This window comes from Oryzias latipes, chromosome 21 (genome assembly GCF_053564925.1).
Source record: "Oryzias latipes strain Hd-rR chromosome 21, Olatipes_Hd-rR_3.1".
Taxonomy (NCBI): domain Eukaryota; kingdom Metazoa; phylum Chordata; class Actinopteri; order Beloniformes; family Adrianichthyidae; genus Oryzias; species Oryzias latipes.
The window spans coordinates 13,124,904-13,146,103 of record NC_136257.1 but is presented as its reverse complement, the minus strand read 5'-3'; the positions used below and the strand labels follow the sequence as shown (position 1 = coordinate 13,146,103).

The 21,200-nt window shown below is 38.3% G+C and overlaps 2 protein-coding genes across 8 annotated transcripts in view; one reads left to right on the top strand and one right to left on the bottom strand.

Annotated features, from left to right (window-relative positions):
• Positions 1 to 1,876: 1,876 nt before the first annotated feature.
• Positions 1,877 to 17,936, bottom strand: cryl1 (crystallin, lambda 1). Of its 2 annotated transcripts, none has more exons than XR_013652710.1 (9): positions 17,777 to 17,936; positions 15,199 to 15,306; positions 13,859 to 13,985; positions 12,674 to 12,835; positions 12,361 to 12,456; positions 10,075 to 10,173; positions 6,621 to 6,729; positions 2,961 to 4,434; positions 1,877 to 2,237 (listed from the first exon to the last, which is right to left on the bottom strand). XR_013652710.1 is itself a non-coding variant. In XM_004081597.4 (9 exons), exons 1-9 carry the CDS (start codon positions 17,815 to 17,817, stop codon positions 2,133 to 2,135), a joined length of 954 nt encoding a protein of 317 aa, XP_004081645.1. In that variant the 5' UTR covers positions 17,818 to 17,936; the 3' UTR covers positions 1,877 to 2,132. The 2 variants fall into 2 exon arrangements, 1 of the variants encoding a protein (XP_004081645.1); XM_004081597.4 differs by having other exon boundaries at positions 4,328 to 4,434.
• Positions 17,937 to 18,164: 228 nt separating this feature from the next.
• The window catches only part of ift88 (intraflagellar transport 88 homolog), a 29,333-nt gene continuing 26,297 nt past the window's right edge, over positions 18,165 to 21,200 (top strand). For 5 of the 6 annotated variants that reach the window (XM_020713214.2, XM_011489446.2, XM_020713213.2 and 2 more), the window contains exons 1-6: positions 18,165 to 18,427; positions 18,591 to 18,653; positions 19,048 to 19,107; positions 19,757 to 19,810; positions 20,022 to 20,085; positions 20,818 to 20,887. In XM_020713214.2, coding sequence (XP_020568873.1) covers positions 18,347 to 18,427; positions 18,591 to 18,653; positions 19,048 to 19,107; positions 19,757 to 19,810; positions 20,022 to 20,085; positions 20,818 to 20,887 — 392 coding nt within the window. In that variant the 5' untranslated portion in view covers positions 18,165 to 18,346. Of the gene's footprint in view, positions 18,428 to 18,590; positions 18,654 to 19,047; positions 19,108 to 19,756; positions 19,811 to 20,021; positions 20,086 to 20,425; positions 20,550 to 20,817; positions 20,888 to 21,200 lie in introns of those variants that run through there. The other variant, XM_078939629.1, reaches the window with a different exon arrangement.

The following is a 21,200-nucleotide window of genomic DNA, read 5'->3' as shown; positions in this document are numbered from 1 at the left end:
CCAACAAGTGCTAAACATCTCTGGGAACCCCTTCAAGACTGTTGGAAGACCATTTCAGGTGACTACCTCTTGAAGATCATCAAGTGAATGCCAAGAGTGTGCAAAGCAGTAATCAAAGCAAAAAGTAGCTACTTTGAAGAACCTAGAATATGACATATTTTCAGTTGTTTTACACTTCTTTGTTATGTATATAATTCCACATGTGTTAATTCACAGTTTTGATGCCTTCAGTGTGAATCTACAATTTTCATAGTCATGGAAATAAAAGAAAACTCTTTGAATGAGGTGTGTCCAAACTTTGGTCTGTATCACACACACGCACACACACACACACACACACACACACACACACACACACACACACTCGCTGCGGTGACTTTAAATAAGATCAGTATCTACAAAAATTGTGCTAAGTATACCTAAAATTGTATCTTTTAACATTAACAAAAGAAAAAAAGCAATATAAATCAACTTTCAACTGTTTATAATCTCACTTTCACTGCTGTATAACACTGATACGAATGCATGTCATGGATAAATATGTATTGTTTTCTTTTTTTGTCTATTTTTGTATTTGCTTGTTTTACGTCTTGTGGGTCATTTTGCCAGGTCATCATTGTAAATGAGAAACTGTTCTCAATTGATTCATCTGGTAAAGTAAAAGTTAAATAAATAAAACATCTGGCTTGCTAATAGAACAGCACATTTTGGTGAGGCAGACTCCTCTCAACGCACACTCTAGACCAGGGGTGGGCAGACCTTTTGACTCATGGGCCACAATGGGTTCTAAAATTAAAAAGAGCTGGACCAGGAGCAGAAGCATGGAGTATAATCCTTCTCATTAGAGCAAGAAATAACATGGAATCTGGACAAAAACATGCTTTAATTTTGATTGAAAATTAATAGATATTTTAAAACTGAAAACGTTGGAGTTTCTATTTCAAAACTTTGGCTTTTTCTCTCATTTTAGTGCGAATTGCACCAATGGATTGATGTCCCTCAGTGGAACGTTTTTGAGGTGAAAAATGACCGTCCAACTTGAACAACATACATGAATATTAGAAAAAGAACAAATCTTCCAACACCACATGAAAGCAGAATAACTTTCTTCACCTACAAAAAAGTCAATTTAGTTTTTAGCTTTAAAACTTTAAAATGAATTTAAAACAAACAAGGAATTAAAATGCCTTTTGTATCCCTTGTGCTATCTTAGATGACCCCACCCTTACATTGACGTGTTCTCCCTACCATGACAAAGGTGGATAAAGGTGGAAAGATTTCATGTAATCCATGGACACCAGTAAAGATCACAAATCATTGAAGAAAAAAGGTTCAGTGCAATGTCTAGTGGGTCTAGATGACCCAACTCCCAGCGTTAAAGTGCCTAGGATAGCACAAGGGTTAATATTGAGTTGTAAATTGCAAAATTAGAATTTCATGACCATATTCAAAATTAAATTGAAGATTTTAAAATGCATTTTCATTTGAATTGAGGTACCAAAAACCCATAACAATTTAAAATGCAATTGATTTTGCTTTTATTTATATTAATATTTTTCAGATTGAATTGTAATTTTTACATTGAATTCTAAATTGCAAATTAAATGTTCAAATTGCAAATTCGTATTCCTGGGGTTTCTTCGAGGGCATGGTCAGCTCTTTTTTTTGGGGAAAATCACGCCACGCGTCCTGCTGTGTAACCCGGAACCGGAAAAAAAAAAAAATGAAAAAAAAAAAAACTTCCATTGGAAGAGGCTTTGAAAACCTGAAAGGTATTCATTGTCATGTTCTATGTGTAAATTAAAAAAAATCACAATTGATTATTTATGAAGGCTGATCAAAAATGTGGCAGTAATGTTACATTGACAATGTGGAATTACAATGAAAGACTGAACTGAATTTATTGAGAAAACAATATCTTAACAGCATCACATTACAAATGCTTCCCACATTTTAGAAAACTTTAAAAGAGAATCAAATCCTTCATGAATTACACTCTAGATTGCTGAGAAAGTAGAATTTTACCACCTCAAAATGCAGTATTTTGAGGTTTTCCCTTACAATCAATTAAAGTCCTTATTGATCTATAAATGTGTGCATTTATTATAAAGTTGTTCTTGATGATGGCGCTCTCACTGGTCTTTCTTCAGTTTGGACAGTTGCATAAGAAGCTGATCCCTCCTCTCCTTCCTTGCTGACAAATGCTGCTCATCATTGGGAATGAGCTCACACATTTCCTGAAGATATAAAGTTCATATCATTAGTGTAAAGAAATGGGATCTTTCATTTGCAAAAATCAAGTCAAAGTTCTTCATTACTTACAGTCAAATGATAAATTACATCAACATAAAAATCTAAGTTGCGGTTCTTGTTTTTTTTTTTATTCATGCATTAGTTAAATATATTTTGAACATGGATGGAAACGTTTAAGAGTAAAAATTCAGATTTGGAAGTTTGTTACAACGCCCTCCAACCATCCACACACACATACACAAACTCTCTAAGTTTTTTTTTACACAGGCATTTATCAATTTTGACAATGTTGATCATGCAAAACAAAAATTCAAAATGTTTGGCTCCCACTGCAGTAAAGAAAATAGTAAATTTTCTTAACTTTTAACATTGTAATGGATCACATTTTAGGGAGATGCTTATAAATTTAAAACAAACATAGCTTCAGTGGAGGAGGTAAGTATTTGATCCCTAGCTGGTTTTATAAGTTTGCCCAATTAAGAAAAAACGACGGTCTGTCATCTTCTTTCAAATGACTTATAATTATTTAGATTTTGTGGCTGTTGCTTGGTAACTCTGAGCTTCAGCTCTCTATAGTTTTTTTTTTATAGGATTGAGGTCCAGAAACTGGCTGGACCCCCTCCATGAGCGTGATATGCTTTTTCTTTAGCCATTTCTTGGCTGGCTTGGCTTTATGTTTTAGATCATTTTCTTGTTGGAAGACCCACCCATCCCATTTTAAGTGTCCTGGTGGATGGTCTCGCTCACGATTTGACGGTACATGGCTCCATCCATCCTCCCATCTACATGGGGAAGTAGCCCTGTGTAGAAAAACACTCCAAGACCATAATATTTCCACCTCCATGTTTGACAGTGGGGATGGTGTTTATAGGCAGCATTTCTCTTCCTCCAAACACGATTGGCTGAGTTGTTGCCATAGAGCTCCATTTTGGTTTGATCTGACTATAGCACTTTCTTCCAATCACTCTCTAAATCATGAGGCTGTTTGTTGACAAACTCCAGCTTTGATGGTTTTGTAGTCAATTCTGGTTTTGTGCAAGTCTACATTCTTCTCCCTTAAATCCACTGAAAGCTCTTTAGTCTTTCCATGTTGGAGAGTTTGGAGTCTGACTGATGGACGGATTCTGTGGACAGGTGTCTTTTCTACAGGTGATCAGTTCAAACAGGTGTCTTTAATTTGGGTAACAATCTTCGGGTTACTGGTCTGTGTGAACCAGAACTCTTCATGGTTACTTGGGGATCAAATACTTATTTTCCTTAACCCTTGTGCTATCCTAGGCACTTTAACATAGGGAGTTGGGTCATCTAGACCCACTAGACAGTGCACTGAACCTTTTTTCTTCAATGATTTGTGATCTACACTGGTTTCCATGGATTACATTAAATCCTCTCCACCTTTATCCACCTTTGTCATGGTAGGGAGAACACGTCAATGGTCATCTTGACGCCATAGGATAGCACAAGGGTTAATCAAATGCAAATGTATATCAATTCTTTAAAGTCATTTTCTTGATTTTCTATGTCTCATTGTTCAAATGAACCGACCAATAGCTTGACAGACTGTCAGCTTCTCTTTAAGTTGGCAAAACTAAAAAATCAGCAAAAAACTTATTCCTTCCACTGTATATTTGGCAAGTTTTTTTTTAATGTAAATCCTCAAACTGTTCTCTCTCTGAGATGGGCGAGTCAAACAATTGACCATGGTGGTATGTAAAGAGAATGCAGCAAAATTTTTAAATATGTGACTCAAATTAAATTAGTGTTTTTTTTCTTTACTCATTTGATAGGGAAGTAAGTGCAAATGTTTGACTTTTCAATGGTTTGTGAATGCCTCTGATTCAAATGACTGCGGCTTTAGCCCAACAGTACAAATGAAGAACAAGTACAAATACCATCAAGCGTCAACAGAAATTAGCACTAATGTTTTAACTATATTTATCCTGAAATTTAAACACGACCATTAACAGATCACCTATATCAATTATTTGTTTCATCACCACACTGATTTGCTCCAATCCTTGCCATGACACACACCCCTCCTTTATGAAATGAGCTTAAAAATCTGTGCTCATACCTCAACGATGCTCCCGGCTCCCTGATCGAAGAAGTTAGGCACAGGCCCAAATGAAGTCAGGACTCTCTGAATGCCTTTGCCATATCGCTTCATATAATCTTCCAAACCTGAGAGTGCATAGAAAAGATTTTGGATAAAATATATAACATTTTTTACCTACATGTGCTTTGCAGATTTGGGGATTCAGCGGGCTAAGACGATAGATGGATGGACCTTCAGCGTGCACTGGGGTTGTGTGCAGAAGAGTGTGACGTGGCTAGAATAAGAACTGGCACCTCTAAGTCAGAGGCTATTGTTCTCAACGAGAGAAAGGGGGTATGCCTTCTCTGGGTAGGTCAGGGGTCGGCAACCTGTACTTCTCAAAGGGCCATTTGGATCAGTTTCCCACTGAGATGAAAGCACAGGGAGCCGCAACACTAAGTGTGTTAGAAAAAATGTTTCTTTCAAGTTAGTTCAATTAGCAATACTTGTATTGATTCAAAATGCTGTCAGGATATTTATTTAATTATTTATTTTAAATATTTTTATTCTTCATGAGCGTGACGTTTCCTTTAATCTTTTGTCCATTTTCCACAACCTTGAATAGACTTTTCCGTCTGTCAAACACCCAGAGTTAAGATGAATGAGATGATGGAAACAAATTTCCTTTGATGCAGACTCCTTTCTATTTTTTCTTTTTCTTTATATCCAGTAAACCCAATAAATTATATTAATTTTATGAATGAAAACTATTTTTTATTAGGAAGCAGCTGTTAGTTTGTTGCGGGGCTGGAATCATAAGCGGTGAGTCTTAGCCCAGCCCCCGCCTCTCTACCTGTTTGTTGTTTTCCCCCACGTGCAACCCCCCCCTCTAGCGTGTTCTACACAGACAGCACAACATACGGTCATCGTAGCAGCAAGGTGACAGGAGAGTAGGGGTGCCCTAACGCAAATCTAATTAATTTTGGAAAATGGGTGGTTTTAGTCTAGGGGGGAAAAGGCCTTTTTTTGGGGGGTGCTCATTAGCGGCTGGGAAGCTCGGTTGGTAAGGTGAGAGGCTATCATGCAGGAATCCAGGGTTCGATTCCCGGAGGGGGATAAACAATGGTACTGGGTCAATAACCGTCTCAGTTAACATCACCCAGTGAGGGTCCTTAGGCCCTTAACGCTGCTGCCTCCTGAGCGCGGTTAGACTGCAGCTCACTGCTCCCCCAAGGGATGGGTCAAATGCAGAGAAGAATTTCCCCATTGTGGGATCAATAAAGTACCAATTATTATTATTATGTGTCACCTACGAGATAGCTGTCTTTCAAGAAAAACTCTACATCCCATAATAGACTTTGGTCGGCGTTCACAGCTGCAGACACACCCCCTCCGCACGTTCAAGCTGCTCTCTTCCTCCTGCCAGCTTGCACCACCTGACGGTGTTAAAGGCACCACGACAATCTTAGAACATGATAGTTATTTTGCCAAAACAGAGAGCTCGAAGGAGAGCCGCTGCTCCTGCATATCGAGACAGGCTAGTCGAGCTAACTCAGGGATCTCTTCTGGATGACTCCTGGACATCCCCATGTGGAAGTATTCTGGGTGTTTCCCACTGGGCGGAGACCCCGGGAAGACCCCAGGACATGCTGTAGAGACCACGTCTCTTGGCTGGCCTGTGAACGTTTTAGGATTCCCCCAGAGGAGCTGGATATCTGGCCATCTCTATTGAGACTGCTGCCTCTGTGACCCGGCTCCGGATGAGCAGGAGAAGATATACGGGTGAATTTATAAAAGCTGAACTCCCCCAAGTATTACTCATTGCTTGTCTTAATAGAATTCTGCCAAAATAACTAAAGTAAAAAATTTGTATAAGTTTTTTCCTTTAAAAATAGGGGGAAAAACTGATCTAAACCAAGTAACTTCAGCTATGGGTTCACTGTATTGTGTCTATTAATTTTATTTTTTTCCTAAGATGTCGGTTTAGGTTTCTAAAAGCTTTCTCAGCTAAATGTCAGGTTTACCCCTATTTTACACATACGTGTGCACACGCACACACATGCAAAAACACACACCCACATTTTAACCAACTGATGGTAAAAAGAAATGGATTTTTTTACATTTTGTTAAAGTGGTACAAGTATATAAATGAAATCCACCACACTTTCATCAGCAAAGTTGTTATTTTTTTTAGATTGTCCAAGTTAGGAAGATTGACCTATATTTGCCTCTCATTAATGCATTTTGTTGGCTCTTGAAGAAAAACAATGTTCAAAATCAGGATTAGTGGCAAAACCAAAACTGAGTAAAAATGTCATGTATGTTGCATTACCTTCAGGGGCATTGAGGTGCATTGTTTCCATGGGGCCTATAAAAGCATAACGCATTCCCAGTCCCTCTGACATCACTAAGTCAATGTCCTTCACTGAGATAACGCCGTCCTGGAGAGACGAGAAAAAATGTGTCAACAAACCCCACAGAGGATGTTTAACTGAAATCTGGAAGGGCAAAGGCCAAAAGTTTCTCAGATCCTTGTTCAATAGTGGCTGATTGCACGAAAAAAAGGAAAACGTTTTTGAACGTTCTCATTCAGGATGGGGAAATGTGTAAATGTAGAAAAACATTTCCTTTTTATGTCTTGTTAAAGTCTCTTTTTTTTATTTTGCCTCTCCCTAAGAAATATTATTGACACCTTACATAACATGACTTGTGTGTTTTTTTGACAATGTTTTAAACTGCAGAAATGAGAAAAACATCCGGATGTTCAGGAAAATTATTCTACATCAGTTCTCATAAAGGCTTTTTCAAATTTGCTGTCAGTTTGTGAAGCTGAATTCTGTGTTTTCTGAATTCTGTCCCTCACAGACCTATTTTTTTTTAAAGACGCTCCTTAAAGCTCTATCTTACGTTCATTACCTGCATTAATGTTACCTGTTGGAACTGGTTATTTGAGCAAAAACAGCTAGATTGTAACCTCTACATGACTAAGACCGAAGAGCTGTCTGAGGACACCAGGAACAAGATTGTAGACCTAAACAAGACTGGGATTAACCAATTTACAGTAAGAAAGCAGCTTGATGAGAAGTGATCTACTGTTGGAGCAATAATTAGAAAATGGAAGACACACAGGATCACTGACAATATCCCTCCACCTGGAGCTCAAAGAGCTCACCTGGTGGAGTACAAATGATCTAGAGAACAATTTGGAACAGACCAGAACTACACAAGGGAACTAGTCAATGACCTGTAGAGAGCTAGGACCACAGTAACAAAGATTACTCTAGTAACACAGTTAATCATCATGGATTCATATCCAGTCCAAAGGTCCCCCTGCTTAAACCAGCACATGTCCTGGTCTATCTAAAGTTCTCCAGAGAGCATCTAAATGATCCAGAGAAGGACTGGTAGAATGTCATGTGTTGAAACCAAAATGGAACTCCTTGGTGTAAATGCCTCTCGCTGTGTTTGAAGGAGGAAGAAGAATGCTAAGTCGCATCTCAAGAACACAAAGCCCACTATGAGGCACTTGGGTGGAAACATCATGGTTTGGGGTTGGTTTTCTACAAATGAGGCAAAACAATCGATCTGCTTTAAGGAAAGCGTGAATGGGGTCATGTATGAAGAGATATTGGACAAAGCCCTCCTTCCATCAGTGAGAGCATTATGGGTAAACATAATAACAACATACAAAAGCAGCTATATAAAAAGCATTTCAAGGTTCTGAAGTGGTCTCTGGACCTCAATCCAACAGAGAATCTGTGGGGTTAATTAAAAAATAAATTTTCAACTAGTTTGTGTCTATTTTTTTTCCGTCCGTCTGATGTCGTCGTTACTAGGATTCAGCTTTAAATTCCAAGAAGAGAACCTCAACTTTATCTGACCTAATAAAGGTGTTAACTTTCAGTTTAAGCGTACAACATTGTGTTAAGACGAAGCTTTTCATGTTTCATACTTTTCACACTACACTGCAAAACAGCACTCCCATAACTGCTGCTACATCCCTTTGTGATTTATTAAACCATTTCTTCCTCAAGTATTTATGGAAGTTTTAGAACTCGACAAAAGTAAAACTAATTTGTATTCATTGTGCCGTTATGAGCGTGATCTGACACACAGATATAAGCACAGAAAAGAAGAAAGAGCAGACAGGTCAACAGTAAGGAAAACGAATGGTTTAACCTAAAACAACCCCAAGTGGTTCCGGTTTGTGATAGCATTACTAACGACTTGACTCGGGGTATGAGTTTATCCCCATCTACAAGTTGAATCAAGACAAACTTCTCAAGTCTAATCTTAAAGCTAGGGAAGGTGTGTGCTTCCAGATCTGAAGTGAAATAAAGACGTACAAAGGAGGAGTGTGATAGCTTCAGGCTTTTCCCATTCTAGTTTTAGAAATTATTTAAAAGGATCAAAATTTGAACCATAGATTTGTCCATAAATTTCCTAGACCATCTACAAAAACAAACAAACAATCCCACATCATAATCCCCCCTCCACCAATCATCACATTTGGCACGATGCTTTCAGAGACGTCATGTTCTCCTGGCCATTGTAAAACCTAGGCTTGTCTATCAGGTTGCCAGATGGAGAAGCAAGCCTGTGACAGACTGGCGACCTGTCCAGGATGTCCTCTGCCTTCACCCAGAAGTGGCCGTGATAGGCTCCAGCAGCCCTGTGACCCCGAAAGGGAACAAACGGCTTAGCAGATAAATGAGAAGCATGATTTGAAAAACACTCCACACCATTTTTGGGGACTACATCTAATTCAAGAGTTCTAGAGTTATCGACTGTCTATTTTTCACCTGTTAATTTTTTTTTCTTCCCTGTATATTTTGTGTCTTGTATTTATTTTATCTCTTATCTTATTCTGTGGTGCTGCTACTACAAATAAATTTCCCTTTGGGGATGTTTAAGTTGATCTTGAATCTTGAAGAATGAGGAAAGAGGAAATGCAAAAGCTGAAAGGATGAGGACAAAAACAGAGATTATAAGAAACAGCAACTCATCAGTGCTGCCTCAACAAGCCATAGTCATAAATTGATGCTTGAGGAGTTAATAATAAAAAAATAAAATAATTTATACTGTATTCATCCCTCAATGGGGAAATTCTTCTCCGCATTTGACCCATCCCCTGGGGGAGCGGTGAGCTGCAGCTGAACCGTGCTCGGGAGGCAGTAGTGTTAAGGGCCTAAGGACCTCCACTGGGTGATGTTAACTGCTCGCCATTGATATGGTAATTGCCCCCCAGTACCATTGCTTATTCCCCTCCGGGAATCGAACCCTGGATTCCTGCATGGTAGCTTGTCACCTTACCAACCGAGCCACCGAGCCACCGAAGAAATATAAAACACCAGGAATTGATCCAGTGACCTTCCTGTTGGTGGACAATTGTTGTAGCTTCTGAGCTACAGCGTCCAAGTTAGGAGGCGAAAGGTCAAAATCCCTAGGAGAAGATAAATTTGTAGTTGGTACAAAAGTTGTTTTATTCTTTTGGGGGGAAATTTAAGAGGGGCAGCCCCTCAAATGAGGTCAAAGGTCAACAAAACTTTGGTTGTGGTTAAAGACTTAAACTGGCGGTGTGTGTGTCACATTTTTTTAAGATTGTTTAAACAAAAGTTTTCCCTTATTGTTGGAAAATTGTAACAATTTTGTTACATAGGTGAAAAAAGAAACAATTATTAATGCTTTGTTTTTAAAGAAGATACACTTAAATATATTTTTCCGCAACTTTATTTCCAATGAATTTAGCGCTAATGTGTAAAAAAGTGGCACAAAAAGAAACTGACCTGGACCAGCCTCCATGACTCTGCGATAATAGCTGCTTGGACCCGGTTTATGGCAAAGCCATCAATCTCTTTTTTCAGGCAGACAGGTACCTGGCCAACCTAAAGGAAGACGGATCACAAATGACCAAGAATAAGAAATGGACAAAAGATTTATTTGTTGTTTTATTAGAATTACATAACAGTTTAAAAAGAATTTTTGAGTTAAATTACTCTTTTTAATACAGCAGACGAGTTGCACATTTATTACAAAAGTGCAGCTCCATCAAATGTTGCAAAACAAAACAGCACAATATCAATCACAACAAACTATTAAAAAGTAAAATATTTTTAAAAACGTGCACAAAGACTGACATAAAGTCCACCCCAGGTGATGTTGGAAGGTATATTATCATTTAAAAGAGAGAAAAACTGAGAAAATATAAAACTCTATTAGTGTAAGTCTACAAAAGTCTAGTTTTAGTTTAGTTCAGAGAGCTCACTTCACACGAAGGCCATTAGTTTGTTCACAACTCTCAACCGATCAGAACTAGGAAATATGCAGTTTTAGCAAATGCCTATCAGGAGCCATGAACAGTGTTATCTGATGAAGTATTACAACAGGGGTGGGCAGACTCTTCAACTAGTGGGCTACAAAGGGTTATAGAATTTGATAGAAGGGCCAAATAAGGAGCAGATGCGTGGAATGTTTTGGTAATCCACCTTTTAAGAGAAGGGAATAACATGGAATCTGGACAAAGAAATTTTGATTGAATTTTTTTTTAAAACAGAAAATATTTATTTCAAAACTGTGGCTTTTGTTCTCATTTTAGGGCCAATTAAACCAATGGCTTTATGTACCTCGTGTAAAACCCAAACTTAGAGAAATGCTGCGTTCACGTGCAGTTTGAACGATCGGAAGAATGAAAAACAACAAACAACAAAAAACACCACAGAAATGCTAGAGCGGGGTCCCCAAACCTTTTCTTGTGAGGGCCACATAACATTTTTCCTCTCTGATGCGTCTGATTTTAAATGTATTTTTTCTTTCTTTTATTGTGAAGCACTTTGGTTCCCCTGAGGAGTTCTAAAGTTCTAAATGAATAAAGTTTCATTCATTCATGATCCTTTTAATAAATTAAAAAACACTATTTATGAAATAAATAATTAGCCAAATAACACTTCTGTGATTTTCAAAGTAAAAAGTCGGGAAAAATTATACTAATCAATTTCAAAAATATAGCCTAACAAATAAATAGTCTGTCTTCTCCCGTCATAGCCTCTCCTCTGAGACTTTGGAGGGCTGCAGCTCCTCCCACATCTCACAGTTTGCGTAAAATTTCTCAAATCAAACTGAGCAGCAGCACTGTGTCCTGCACATATGTTTCTCATCCAGTGATAATGAAAAAAAAGTCAAATTCTAATGTCTTCTGCTGCAGCTGGACATATATCTGCATCACCTTTTCACCAGTACAGTGTTCCCTCGTTTATCACGGGAGTTGCGTTCTAAAAATAACCCGTGATCGATGAAATCCCCAGAGTAGGATTACAGATGTTTAAGGGCTGTAAAACTCTGGAGAGCTGCATGACACAGAGGAGATTGATTGACAAGGTCTCCAGCCAATCAAGACACAGAACAGTGTGTAATGAAAAAAAAAAAGAAGCATGATTGCCCTAAAAGAATGAGCAAAAACGCAAAAGATGAACTGCGAGGCGGAACGGGAAGACTGTCTTCTGTTCTACATGAAAGAGATTTTCAGAGGGTTTAGATTGGGGCACAGACTCCAGAGCGGTGGAATAAAATGTAACATTCTAAGTGGGTCTCGATCGCATGACCAGATAAAAATAAAATCATGTGTATCTGATATTGTTCAGGGGGCTGGACCAAACATGGATGTGTCCCGCGGGCTGCAGTTTGCCCACCCCTGTATTACATGAAATGACCAAAAAGTTCTAAACTGCAACTATATAACAATACAAGTAAATGGAAGCTTGAGTTCCAATGAAAACATAGAGAATTTGCTTTGGACCATTTCAAACTTTTTTGTTTTTTAGTACTTCCAGAGAACAACTTTTACATTAGTTTCATATCAAGAAATACAATTGCCCAATTCCCTGAAAACATAATCCCCAGCAGGGTGGGAATGCTGTGTTTAGTGCATTACAGGACCCTAAAACTTAACTGGTGGGATTTTGACAATGACTATTCTGTTTTTACCAATGCCAAAATGATTGAGCGACAGACTTTTGCTACATTCCTACTGGTTACAAGTCAACTGAAATCTGGTGTATGGTATGAGGCGTATTTACTTTGGTCATCAGAGCATGGGTGGTGTCCATGATGGTTGCTGTCGTCTGAGGGTGGGGTACAAGCTCCACCAGTTTGACATAGTAAGGTGGATTTACCTGGGAAAACAAATATAAAACTGCAGCGTTTATGATTAATGAAAAAATGATACACTTCACTTTAGCAGATAAAACCTTGTTGTGATTAGAGAAGAACGGTAGACTAGAGTTCTCTCACTTTACTACATTTATGTCAACTTGATCATTTTTGCTTTTTTGTGTCAATATTGCATGAAAAGTTTTGTTTCTTTGTGCCAGAAACTTCCCTCCGACTAACCGGATGAGAGACGAGGCAGCGGCTCTTGTTCTGAAGTTTAGAGAAGACACTGCTTGGCACCAGGCATGAGGTAGAGCTGCTCAGGATGACATCCTTTCCCACAATCTGCTCAACCTCCTGAAAGACGCTCTGCTTGATTTCAAGCTGCTCGAACACACATTCCTAAAACACAGACAGAGCATAACTATCAGCCACTTTCAAAAACATTCAGGAACTTAGTGATTATTTTGTCATTTTATAACAAACCTTGATGTTAATATGTAAATGCTGTAAATAATATTTTTGTAATGCAAATATACTGTTATTTGTTTGTTAGCTGAATCTAAACTGTGGTGAGCTTCCGTGGACAGAAGCACCTTGGCTGTTGTTTGTATCTTTGGGTTGTGGGAGGCATCTGAAGTTCCCAGAGAAAACCCCCACATGCACAAGGAGAGCATGTAAACTCCACAAAGAAAGGACTCAGTTGCAGGGTCCTCTTCCTTTGAGGGGAGAGTCCTAATCTGTACCCCACCATGCAGCCGCAACATCCCCCGTTATGCCAGAATACAAATCCCTTTTCTACACCCTAACACTTTCTTGCACTTTTCTATGTAGCTATTAAACATATTTTTGATCAATTTGATATGTCAACCATGATCAAAACTTTATTAAGTTAAATTTAAACAAATTTAATTTTTATCCAGATTAAAATAAAATTGCATTAATGTTAATCTGAATAAAGAGTTTCCTTGTTTTAACGACTCTCTTATTGACCTTATTGGCCTTTATAAGCAAACTTGACTTTCTTTTGGACCTCCTGGATTGAAATACTACATTTTTTTAAAGTGTATGTTGTTCCAAATTTGCAAAAGGGAAAAAATATTGCTTAAACTCAAAATTTTCAGTAAAGTTACAGTAAGAGTTAGTTATAGTAAAATCAGAAAAAGCTGCTGAACATTGTCACTGTAAACTGGATCAACAGCATTTGAAGTAGATTATCAAATAGAATAGTGAATTATTAAACAAAGAAAATACAATCTTTTCATCCGACTCCATTGGAAAAAGAAGAACCTCATTCCCCAGTTCATCCAGCTTTGAACAACATCAGAATGTCAGAATCCTAACAATAACAGTTCAAATCACCTGTAACTCCTTTGAACAGTAAAATTAGGAATACTGACATGTGCTCCTCTGTGATGACTTTACCTGAACAAAGAAGGCTCCTTCCAGGGCCTGAGACAAGTCGTCATAGCTGCTTATCAGGGTGAGCTGCTGTGTGGCGGTGAGCTCCCCTCTAAGCATGTGGGCTTCCTCCAACTCCTTCAGCTGCTGACTGAGATATCACAAGCAAGAAAATACAGATTTCACTTTGTGACAAATATAATCATACATGTAAAATAATACATACCTGACCAGTCTATTTAATAAAAACTTTGTAAGATCCTTTGTTTGTCTTTTTTCCTTTCCAAATGAATGTACAGTAGACAAAGTTTTATAAAGTAAAGCGCTATTGGATAACCGTGCGTTGTGTTGGGTTTGGACTTTAACCTAATATGCTATAAAGCCAAAAAGTGGTATATTCTAATGTGGGACAATATAATTTCTTTATGTTGAAAAAATGTGTATATAAATATAACTAATACCGCTGAAGCTATGGTCACATATGCAAATTGCCACAGTGCATCAACCTAAATACAAGTTTTTCAGCAAATTCGGCAGGTGGCCGCACGGTGGCACTTGTGATCAGGCGGCGGCAGTCGCATTTTTAAATGCTGTGCGGCAACCAGATGAATTTTGGCATCAGTCAGCCACCGCCCTGGCACATTAGGAGGTAGCACAGTAGGGGTCTGGTGGCAGGAATGTTCCCTCTAATTTTTGGTGTGTCTGTGCAAACACACAAGCTCCCCCACGCACTGCACACGCTGCTACACTGAGGCTCCCTGGGCTACCGGTCGGCTGCCGGTGACACTTGATATGGACAGCCGCTTAAATGTCAGAAACATTTAAACATTGTCCAGTCAGAGCTGCCGGCCAGCAATCTGGCTTTGACCACCCAGCTTTCGCCCGATTTTGTAACGCCAACCCCACCTAACTGAAAGCCACCGGACTGCCCCCGTCTGCATTCATGACCACGCTTACAATTTCTTCAAGACTCTGCCGATGCCTCCCCAACTTGGTGTGGTAGTTGTATATGTGATCATAGACTTGGTGTGGTAGTTGTATATGTGATCATAGACTTGGTGTGGTAGTTGTATATGTGATCATAGACTTGGTGTGGTAGTTGTATATGTGATCATAGACTGTAAACTGTTCTTACAGTCTATGATGTAACCGTAGCTTTAGCTAAACATGAACTTAGTAATGCTGATGTGCCAAGTTCACTTACTATAATCCAAGTGTTTATGTTTTTCTGGATTGTTCCAAATAGAGATCAATTCAAGTCACAGGGTGTCTTTTTAATGATAGTGTCATAGAAAATACAAATGAATTTGGAATAATGACATGATTTTTGCAGAGTGACCATAGAGTCAATGATCATGACCCACCTTATCTCAAGGATAGCTTTGGCAGCCTGTCCTGGCTGGTTGTCATAGATCTTCACACTGTAGCCTCCGCTGGCAAACACCATAGCCCAGGAGCGGCCAATGAGCCCACTACATCATTAGCAGAAATGTTTATACACAGAATCACACAAACTAAGTTATTGATCCTAGTTAGTAGTCCATCTATACTGGAGAGCAGAGATATCCGTGTTTTACTGTTACTAATTGTTGTTATGGTCCTTAAAAAGTACCTGCAAGGCAGGGTCAAGACAGGATGCACAAGGCACTGAGCCTGAGGTTTTTTAGAAAATATTTGCACTTTTTATGCAATTTTGTCCAAGACATGGATCCAACTACAATAATACAGCAAATGTTAAATAAGCCCAAGAAAAGACAAAGCCTAGAAAACAGTGCGGTTTAGGAGCTCATGCAAATGTCACCTTAAAGTGTCTTGGTTTTAAATTAGTGATAACATTTTAAAAAAAAACTGAGAATAGTTTCTTAAAATATTCTGTGCATCTCCTAATATGTTTTAACAAGTACTCTGGCCCCTCTGCTGTTGGAGCGGTTGGCCTTTTGGACAGCCAGCATTAGACCTTTAGTGTTTCTGCTCTACCAAAATAAAACATAAACAAAGAAATCAAGAGTTAAAAACCTTTTTAAGCTATTGACAGTGATGTCCTGGAAGTAAGAACATAGTCTTAAATCAAAAGCCCCAACTTAATGTCAACACCAGTCTGAGTCCAAAGTAAGTCCCAATAATTGCTGAAGAGAATAGGTGAATGGTAAAATCTCTACAGCTGTTTTTTGACACTGCCTTTGAAACATTACATTACCTGAAAATGTCATTTAAAATTAAAGCTGCGAGCAGCTGTCACTTCCTACCTGGTCAGAGCTGCACGTAACAAATTCATGAAAACATTTTTTCACAGTGGCAGGGTTTCCATTTTATACTTTGGTTTTCTGGGGGCTCTGGATAGGTCTATGTAAATTTTTGAAGAATTGGTAAAAGTACATTTTTTTTATTTCCTTGGCAACTGAGGGTTTTTGTTGACTACACCTTTATTCCCCATATTCCCTTAACCTGGTGGCATGTGTGTGAATTTTTTCCCCATATTGTGGCTAAAAGTGAAAATTCGCAAATTTCATATTTTGCCACTAAATGACTGCCAAGCTTTAGGTCCTGTGGCCATCCCATAATAATTTTAAAATTTCCTTTAATATCCCTGACTTGTGTTTTGGTTATGTTTGTGGATTTTGAAATATTTTTTGAGCCCTACAGGGCAGATTTTTGCCCCATTCATACTTCATACTTCAATTTTTGATGGTCTCTCGCGCTGTGATGTCTTTTTTTTTCATTGGTGGAATTTGCTATGCCCAAAATGTATTTGGGTGGGTCTACATGATGCATGCAAATCATTGACTGTATACGAGAGATGAGCAGAGCAAGTGTGACGTCACCCATAGAAAATACCTTGCTCCCAATTCCAATGAAATGAAGTCAATTCACTTTCCATTTTTCCACTATACGGCCATCGCCATGTTGGAACCAGGCAGTAAGCAGTGATTTGTCCCAGTCGGTCTGGGTCTACATTTCTATAGCAACCGCTCTGACCAAACAGGAGTAAGCATGTTGTAAGACCACACCCTTTCTACTGAAAGTGGGCTCAGGAGAATCAAATGCTTTGAATATTTGATGTGAGGCCATCTACTTTTTTAAGGAATCTGATTGGCCAGTTCATAACTTGAATAACTTGCATTACAGAAAAAAATATAATCCAAAAGAATTTGGATTATCAGGAACATATTAAAAAAGGTATCAGATGAAGAACAGTTATTCTGACAAATAGAATGACTAATAGTAATAATAATAATACTTATTGTACAATAATTGCATAGTAATAATAATGAGTGATAGTTGTTTATGTTTCAATAGAGGTCTGCATGATTTAGGCTTTAGGGGACTAGAGGGTACTTCCTATTTGGTCAGTCCAGACCACTCAGTCCAGTTCTCTTATACAGTCAATGGTGCAAATTGACTTTTAAGCTCAGGTGAAATGTTCGCTCAAAGGGGCAGTAAGAAAGAAGAATTGCAAAAACAATTTTTAAAAAAAGTATATCTGTGAATCTAATAAAAAAACGTACAAAAGCTAAGAATAGACAACATGAAATAAAAGCTATTTCCAGTAATATAGACACTGAAAACTGTTTACGGGTTACAGCAGACTGACCCCTGTTACAAAGACCGCTCAGTGCACAGATACACTGATCAAGGTGCAGAAAACAGGTTAAAATGTAAACAGGATAAGACGAGAAAAAGCCAACCCAATGGACAAATAACAGTTCTTCCTCTTATTAGATAAAAAAAATCTGTCTGCTAAAACAAAAACCGCTTGAACGTTTCTTTTTAGCGTTATTACGAATAGCTGTTGTCTTAATGCTTGCAAAACGTTCGGTACGCCGACCTAGTTGTAAGTAAACTTGTGGAAATATACTACCGCTTTTTTTTTTACACATGCAAGTTTAACAAACCAAAATGGTTTTTTTTCTGTGTGCAAACAAACTGTCTTTTCTTACTCACCTGCCGATTACAGTGATGGTCTTTGACTCCGAAATGTTCATGATTTATTTTAGTATTGCAGTTCAACCAGAGATTTCTGCATTTATGCCAAATTTCTTTCACTCCCCCCCCTTCCTAGTCACGCGTAGAGGGTGATACGGCAACCCTTAAGGACAAAAAACTCAAAAAATTGAAAACGACATCGTTTAATGTTTATCCTCTTCTGGGGAATACACAAGAGAATCATTACATAGTTGTATATAGTGACAAGTAAAAGCTAGACACTGAGAAAAATAATTTTGAATTTTGACAAGTTGTTGCAGAGATGCTAATGTTTACGATTGTCACCTAGCAACGGGTGAGTAACATTCAACCAATCAGGTTAGGTCCACACGATGAATGACTCCTTGTTAACCAATTGAACGTTTGGAAAAGGACTGAATCCCACCAATGCCGCGTTGAATTGTGGGAATAAATCCTAACAACTACAACAAACGGGCTTGTTTAAAAAACTGTTAGAAGAAGAGGAAAACGGTTTTGTTTAGACGATAAGTGCTTCTTTTTAAAGCCAGTTTATCGCGTGGAGAGAAAATGGAAAACGTTCATTTAGCAGTGGAGGACGAAGATCTTTATTCGGGTTACAACGACTTTAATTCAACGTTTTTCACAGAGGTGAGCTTTCCTTCACTGCAACACCTAAGCTATACAATTGGATTCACTTGTTGTACAATGTTGGAGTCGCAGCTAATGATCCTAAACTACCATATAACACGTCTGTGTGCTGATGGGCGGGGACATTGTAGTTAAAATAAACGAATGGTTCATTATTTTAAAGGAGTTGGAGAATGATATAGGCTTCCAGCAGGCACTGCGGACAAGCCAAGGAAGAAGACCTCTGGTAAGACTAAACATTAGTTTTGCTGTGTGACACAAAAAAATATGTGGATATTGTCTGTCTGAGTAATGAGTATTAATGCAAATATGATTCCCTAATTCTTTATTAATATTATTATTTCTCACGGACGCCCCCTAGTGAGTGTAATATTTTCGAGACAAAAGCTCCTTACAACTCTTTATTTAATTTTAAACAAAACTTAAACTACAAATATTCATACTACTTCCCTGAATGATCATTTTTTCATCAATGAAGGGCTAAAATTTTAAACTATATCTGTGCCTAAATATTTCTGGATCAAACTACAGTAAAGAGGAGTAGAGCAATACACTGAAGATGGATCAATAAATTGTAATTTTGTGGTTTAATAGCAGAAATGTGTCTTTGTTTTGTCAAGATGACTGCAAAGTTGCCAGGTACTGCCATTGGAGGTCGACCTTTAGCTTCATCTTTTGGAGTAAGTTCATCCTTCTTCCTTTCTCTAGAGTCTAGTCATTCTGTTTTTTTTTCTTTCGTCTTTTTCTTTTTCTCTTATGACCGTCAAGAATGGTGAAATTGCGTAGTTTTCAAGTAAAATACCTAAAAAAATGTATCTGAAGCTGATTTATGTTCATTTATTTTCTTGATTTATCGTGAAATCTCCACTTTTTATTTTAAGTTAAATAGAATCTCAACATAAAATGCATAACATGCATGAGACCAACAAGTAATACCAGAAGTACATGATTTGCAAATATGTAATAAAATGTACAAGAAACCCATTTATATTTAACTCAGTGGTTATTGTTTGACAATAAGGTTGTAGTTTGAAAAACTGGTTTGATAACTTTATTGCATAATTTCATCGGCAGTGACATATTTTTCAATGAAACATCCAAAGAAAGATTTTGAGTAAAATAGGAAAGATTTTCTTTAAAAGTATCATTCAGACATGTTATTATTTTCTGTTAAATCAGTTGTTTAAATTGTTTGTAAAGAAGTGTTGCTCTTGGTTATAGTTGTGTGTGTGTGTGTTTGTGTGTATGTTAAGGAAATTGCTTGGGGTCCGTTTTCTCAGATAAGCTTTAATGTGTGCAACTTCTTGTCTTTATTGCTGTTTCATGTAGTCTCGGGTCCCTTTGGCATCATCAGCAGGCAGACCTGTGACTGGAGCTGTGCAGGTGAAAGTATATTCTTAAAAGCTTTGATGTTTTCTTACATGACTTCATTCCTGCTTGGAACATCTGCAAATACTTCAGACTGGTTTTGTGAGCAAATACACAATTGTCTCTCTTAATATTGTCGCCTCTCTGCATTGACATACTTTGTTAAGTCCACTTGTGTAATCAAAGCTCATGTGAAATGAGACTGCTTTTTTCAAAAATGTTTCAGGAAGGAGCTGCTCGTCCGATGACTTCTATCAGAGCTGCAGGTTACACGTCCACCATGATGCGTGGTAAGTTCAAGTGAATCACATACAAAGTCTGGCTTAAGTTTTTTTGTTTTTGTTTGGTACTTTCTTGTTACTTATTTTACTAAACGCAATGCGTTGTCATGATAACGGCTCCTGAGCCTGCACCGACCTGTCTCTGCTGCAGCGGAGAAAAGTGCTATATATGCTGAACGTCATGTTAAGTGATCCATCCATTTTCTGAACCCGCTGTACCCCTTTTGGGAGCACGGGGCTGCCAGAGCCTTAGCCGGCTACTGGTTGGAGAAGGTGGGTCACACCCTGGACAGGTTACCAGCCCTGTCGCAGGTTCACACAATAACACACACTCTCAGTCACACCTAGGGACACTTTAGAAAAACCAATCAACCCAGAATGCCCGGAAGTGCTCTTAGCATCATGGAGAACATGCAAATTCCATACAGCAAGGGACCCAGCTTGGATTTGAACCGACGCCTTTTCACTGTGAGGTAAAAGCACTAACCACTGTTCTACTGTTCAGCCCATGGATGGTACAAAGGATCATTTCAGAGAGAAAGTTCACCTCTTACTGCTTAGTTTTTGTCCAGATGATGAAGCAAAAGTTTGTTTTAAAGAAACAAAGTCCATTTAGGCCAGTGCAATAATAATTCAAACTATTCAACCAGTGTCCATTGTAACTTTTAACTGACATCCTGCAGCCAATCAGAATCGAGTATTCACCCAGCCCATAGTTTAAACAGTTTTTTTTTTCTTCAGGTTCAACATTTGACACACTGGGCCAGCACAGGGGCCCCGCACCTCCTCTTGAAGGAAAGAATGAGGACGCGTGAGTTATTCCTTTTTTTAATTGATTCCTCGTTAAAATTGTCAAATCAAATCAACCTTTATTTATATAGCACTTTTCCAGCACATGTCCCTCAAAGCGCTTTGCATAAAATACAATCAAATTTAAAAATAAAATGACACGACAAACTATGCCAACAACAACCCCCCCCCCCCCCCCCCACACACACACACACACACACACATACATACACAAAGGCAGGCACTATTTCTATATCTATCAGTTTGTTTTGTTGGCCTTTCAACCAACCTGATCGTAGATATTAACACAGTCACGTTCTGTCCTGTTGTCTTTC